The sequence below is a fragment of the Buceros rhinoceros genome, unplaced genomic scaffold, assembly GCF_000710305.1.
Source record: "Buceros rhinoceros silvestris isolate BGI_N320 unplaced genomic scaffold, ASM71030v1 scaffold38188, whole genome shotgun sequence".
In the NCBI taxonomy this organism is placed as follows: domain Eukaryota; kingdom Metazoa; phylum Chordata; class Aves; order Bucerotiformes; family Bucerotidae; genus Buceros; species Buceros rhinoceros.
Genome location: NW_010428075.1, coordinates 1 through 5467, shown reverse-complemented (window position 1 = coordinate 5467; position 5467 = coordinate 1). Strand labels below are relative to the sequence as shown.

The window sequence follows — 5467 nt, the reverse complement described above, 5'->3', positions numbered from 1 at the left end:
CCTCCACTGGTGTACCTGAACCAGGGCTAGAGACACCCTCACCCCTCCTCAGGGATCACCCCAGTGACATACAGTCCGTTACAGACCCCAGCCCTGCCACCGCACTCCCGGACTGACCGATCCCTGTTCCCCTCTGTCCCTCTGGTCAGTCTTTGGGGACACTGGTACTTATTCTCCCACCCTGCCGCAGCATGATGCAGTGTTGACAGCAAAGTGCTCTGCTTTGTGCTGCCTTGGTGATGGGTGGGCCGGGTTCCCCTCCGTCTGTGTGGAGCTGGAACAAAGACGAGGGTTGTTCACGTGGATGGTGTAACCTGGAGATGGTGGGACAGTGTGAGGGATGAATATGATTGGTAACCAAGAGGAGGAGGGACTCCCACCCCTACTCGTTGGATCCTGCGGCAAAGCAAGGGGCTGCACAAGAAGGTTACCGCAGTTGTCATCTTCCTTCTCCTTCATCCCTTTCCTCTGTGTTGTGACACTGTTCTGGGGAGTGATGGTGGCTGGGGGCTGTGGGGAGATTGGGAGGGTTCTTGGTAGATTCAGAGGGTCTTGGGTGTGTTTCTGGGAAGTGCTGGTGAAAATTCGCTGAGTATCTGCTGACCATGGTGGCTCGTTGCAGGTGCTGTGCTTGAAGGAGGGAGCATTGCTAAAGCAGCTGTTTGCGCTTAGCAGGTGGGTGGTCTGAAATCAAACCCAGGAAATAAACCACACAGTCACTTCTCCTGACAGTGTCAGAAAACATAACGTGACCCAAAAGGTCCTTTCTTTGCCAAGGAAAACCTTTTCACTGTGGAGGGAAGGCTGATGTCTGGGAGCTGAAAGGGCTGGAGGATGTGAAGGAGAGAAATTCTCATTGCTAATGGGATCTGCCTGTGTCTGGGGAACCTGGGGTGTGAGCCTTGCTTTAAGGAAATGGGCCAGATATGGCGTGTTTCCACCATGGATGGGTGAAATTGGAGCTTTTAATGATGATCTTGTTTCCTCTAGAGCCACAACACCCAGAGAGAGCCATCTGTGCGCTGCAGGTAAGGCCTCTTGTTAACCCAGTGCGAGGCAGAACTTCATTTACCCAGAATAAATAGTGTGCATGGGAGCATTTTTGTCTCCTTTTCATTTTTTAGCCGATTTCAGACCAGTTAGGTAACCTGAGCAGGTGCTTTTCCACTTCCACACCTTTTTTTCTAACTTCTTCTCCTGTTTCCCTGCTCTTGGTGAAGCAGGTGGCACCAGACAGACACTATTCACTGTGTTACTGCCCAGGAACCGACTCACACCCCTGTGAGCTCCCGTTTTACCGAGCTGGTGGAGTCTGCTGTCACAATTTAAAAGACAATTTGATTTTGATATGGAAACAAAGTGTAACCGAGTGGTTTAGATCCTGGTGTTCAGTTTCTTTTTGCTGTTCTGAGCTTTGTTTATTAAAATGAGGGCTATCGAGGGCTTCATTTCACCCTGGAGAAGGAAGTAGAAATAAAAGCTGTTTTGATTTGGCTTCCTAACACGTGAATATGTGAACAGGGCTGGATTTAAAATGAAGTGGGGCTCAGATCCCTCGCTGCTGTCACACAAGAGGAGACAGATGTAACATTTCCTCACTATCCTCACCAGCCACTGGTGCTGACAAGTCTGTCTTTGGTTTTTTTTTTTTTCCTGTTTGCCTGAGAATTCACCTGGGAAATGAGTCACTTTGAATCCCTTCCTTGTGAATTGTCACAGGCTGGCTGTGATGCCCAGGCTGCCCTGGGGTGGAATCCAGCCAAAACTTTCACTTCAAAGCCAAATTCCTGCCCCCATTCTGAATCTGGGCCTCTCAAAGCACCCGAACGTGCCTGTTTAAAGAAGGGCTCTCTGCTTTTCAGCTGGAAACCTCTTTGCTCTTCTTTGATTGTTAAGGTGCTGCCCTTGTGAGCTGCCACAGACAGTACAGATCCCGTCCTACGCATGGGATTGGGAGATACAAGTACCTGCTCCCGAAGGAGGTAAGCAGAAGAACTCCCCTGCTGAAGAACGGGCTCTCAGCTGCCCCCTCTTCTTACAGTCCCCTTTAGATGGTATTGTTAATTCCATGGCTGATGAATCATATTAGAAAGGAATAACGTGATGGTTTACACTGCTTTTCTCAGTCAAGGGTGTTATGTCACGTGAAGGACCCACTCACAGCACCATGTAACAACTATCTTTTGTCCAGTACCTTAATGAGTATTTTGAGGAGGGGGAAGTCTCTTCCTGATGCTGAATTTCACACCCCTGCCTTCCAGAATATCATGAACAGGTCTTATTTGCATTTAAACTTTTTAAATCCCCTGGAATTTGGAAAGACGACAGCTTTGGGGGAAGGAGGAAACAATAACTCATGGTGACAGCTGCCTTGAAGGCAGGAGCTGAAATGGAAAGCGGTTTGTTTTCTACTCCCTGGTTTCTTCTGGAAAAAATTAATCACGTTGTGCCCGTATTTTCTGTGGTGCTGGCATCCAAGAACTGAACGGCTTCACTCGAGAACGTCTGTTAAGATCGTGTCATCCTGGTTTCGTAGTCAGGAAAGGGAGCTGGGAGGTGTTCAACAAACCTTTGTCTGCAGACAGTGCCCCGGCACGGCGCCTCTGGGAACCACAGTTAATGTCCTTTATTTCCAGCTTGGGACAAACCAGTTATTTTTATTCTTTTTTTCAAAATACAGGCTCCAAAGAAAAGAAAGGAAAAAGTACAGATGAAAGCGATAAACTTTGGGACCGACTATGAGTATGGAGATATCAACATCCAGATGACGTCCTATGACCTGTGCCTTGTGGAGCATTTCGCTCAGTATGTGCATAAACTCTGCAACCGACTCTCCATCAGAGTCAACGAGAGGTAGGAAAAACCTGGCCCTGTCTTTGCCACCCAGCGCAGCCGCGCGGGGTTTAGGCCACGTGAGGCTTGTCGATGATGACGCCCTGCCAATGAGGTTGCAATACAACCTCTCTGATCAGTTCCCACATGCAAATCCAAATCTTCTGTCATCTGCCTGGTGTTCTAGCGTGTCTGTAGGGTTCTGGGTGCTTTGTTCGTATCAGGAGTTGCACAGGCAACAGAGCCCAAGGGAAAAATAGCTGTTCCTTTTGGCTCCTTTCAGAAAAAGGCTTAACCCTGTGAGTGCTGAGCCTGGGGATGAAGGTTTGTGTGTTGCTGACTTCTGCTGCTGTTGTTCCTTTATAGTGTTTCATCCAGGCTCTGCACATACACTGTGCAGTAATCAAGTGACACTGATTGTACAGAACTGTTTGGGTTGGAAAAGCCCTTCCAGCTCCTCCAGTCCCCGCATTCCCCCAGCACTGCCAGGGCCCCACTAAGCCCTGGCCCTCAGCACCACCTCCACACCGCTGGCAAACCCCTCCAGCCATGGGGACTCCACCACTGCCTTGGTCCAATGCTTTAGCACCCGTTCTGAAAAGAAATTTTTGCGAATATCCAACAGTTAAAGATACACATTTCAGACCATCACAAAGTGTTTCTGCTTCCTTACAGCAATGCAGTGATGACAGCTCCTTGGGTGCATTGCAGGCACCAAGGAGCTCTATCCCCTTTCCCATTAAAACCAGCAAAGCTGGTATCAGGAGTACACCTGCTTCAGAGATCTAGTGTGCAACCGGAGAATCCTCTGCTACTGAAGTAGCAGGTGCCTCTCCCACAGCCTTCAGGGGTTTCCCAAGCTCATTCTAAGCTGGTTTGATCTGGACAGGCTGGAGCGATGGGCTGAGGGTCAACCAGGTCCTGCCCTTTGGTCACACCAACCCCCAGCAACGCTGCAGGCTGGGGAAAAGCAGCTGGAGACTGCCCAGGGAAAAGGGGGAATGGTTGGACTCAAGGACCTTAAAGGTCTCTCCCAACCCAAACAGTTCTGTGACTTGGTGTGCAGAGTTCAGTCTGTACAGATAGAAACGATTGGGCCTTTAAGAGCACAAATCACAGGGTAAACCATGGGCACTGGGATGCAGCCTGATATTATTGAGCAAACGGAGAGGGGGAGGTTGGGGTCATGCTGTCTGCAGAGCAGAATCCGATCCAGCGCCAAGCCATGCTCCTGTTCAATTCAGAGGTGAAAATAATGTCTGGGTTGCAGCCGTGGTCTTTAGCTCTGTTCCCCATGAAGGAGAGCTCTCCTTCAGCTATGAAGAAGTTAAAAGTTCTCTTCTCAAGCTGGTGTTTGTTTTTGCTGGCAGTAGTGCTGCAAGCTTCTCCCTTATCTCTTTCCAGTAAAACACCCGGCTTCTGCCAGCGCTTGATTTGCGAGATACATTGTTTGCATAATTAATTTCTTATGAAAACTTAATCTCCTTCCACATTCGCTGCTGCTGGAGGTTGATCTCTTCCTGTAAAGCAGCGCAAATTCCTCCTGCCTGTCCTAAGCACCGACTTCTGGTTCCTGCAGCTATGCCATGCCCACCAAAACCAATGAATTGCTGTACCTGGAGGAGCGAGGGTCCAAAATGCAGGTGGACGCCGTCCTGACCACCCACCAGAGAGTTGTCCAGGTATGAGCCGGCGTTTGCTGATAGTGCTGTGGTTGTCATGCAGCACATTCTATTCCAGGCTTTCAAAACCCCGGAACAATTAGAGTTAAGTCCCTGGAACACAGGAAAGGTGTAAACTGAAGCTCTAAGAAGTCTAATGGGGTTTCTTGCTAAAGGTTACTCACAAAGTAGAGGCAGAGGAGATGTTTTTGGCAGCCTTTGGGTTAGACTCTCCCCTAAATTAACATCATCACTTGTGGTTGAGTCTCTTGAAGCCCGTTGTTCGTAGACAAGAGGCAGAACGAGAGCCATGGGTCACGCTGTATGCAAGAGGAGCGTGCACAAAGCAGAGAGCTTGGTGGCAACGAAGGGGTTCGTGCCACGGGCTCATGCTGAGAGGAATAAAATACCAAGACCATTTTATATGTGGTGTGTTCTGCTCCTACAGCACTTTGGTTTCTTCTTTCAGATCAGCGGTTTGAGCTCAACGTTTGCTCCAATATTCTTGGAAATTATTCAGAGCAATCAGCCCGAAGGGGTCCATCTGCTCATGAAAGAGGTGGGTGGGATTTTACCAACACCTTTGTACTTAAGAAGCAAATACAGAAACAAAGAATCATCTAGTTGGAAGAGACCTTTAAGATCATTGAGTCCAACCATTCCCCCAGCACTGCCAGGGTCCCTAAACCGTGTCCCTCAGCACCACATCTACACATCTGTTAAACACCCCCAGGGATGGGGACTCCACTACCTCCCTGGGCAGCCAATGCTTAATGACCTTCTGAGTAAAGAAATTTTTCCTGATACCCAACCTAGATTGCCCCTGACGCAACTTAAGGCCATATGATGTGTGACACAAATTTGTAAAAAAAGTAATTGTGTGAAAATACAGACCTGGTCCTGAGCTTTCTGTGTCCTCTAGAGTTAAGAGATCACAGAACCATTTGGCTGGAAGAGCCCTTTCAGCTCCTCCA

The 5467-nt window shown here is 48.9% G+C and overlaps 1 protein-coding gene across 1 annotated transcript; it reads left to right on the top strand.

Annotated features, from left to right (window-relative positions):
* Positions 1-622: 622 nt before the first annotated feature.
* On the top strand, positions 623-5052 carry MRPL48 (mitochondrial ribosomal protein L48; the record flags this gene model as incomplete). The annotated part of the gene is made up of 6 exons (XM_010142145.1): positions 623-675; positions 991-1028; positions 1897-1982; positions 2681-2853; positions 4412-4514; positions 4963-5052. Coding segments are annotated over 6 exons (543 nt in total), but the record flags the coding sequence as incomplete, so codon positions are not given.
* Positions 5053-5467: the final 415 nt, after the last annotated feature.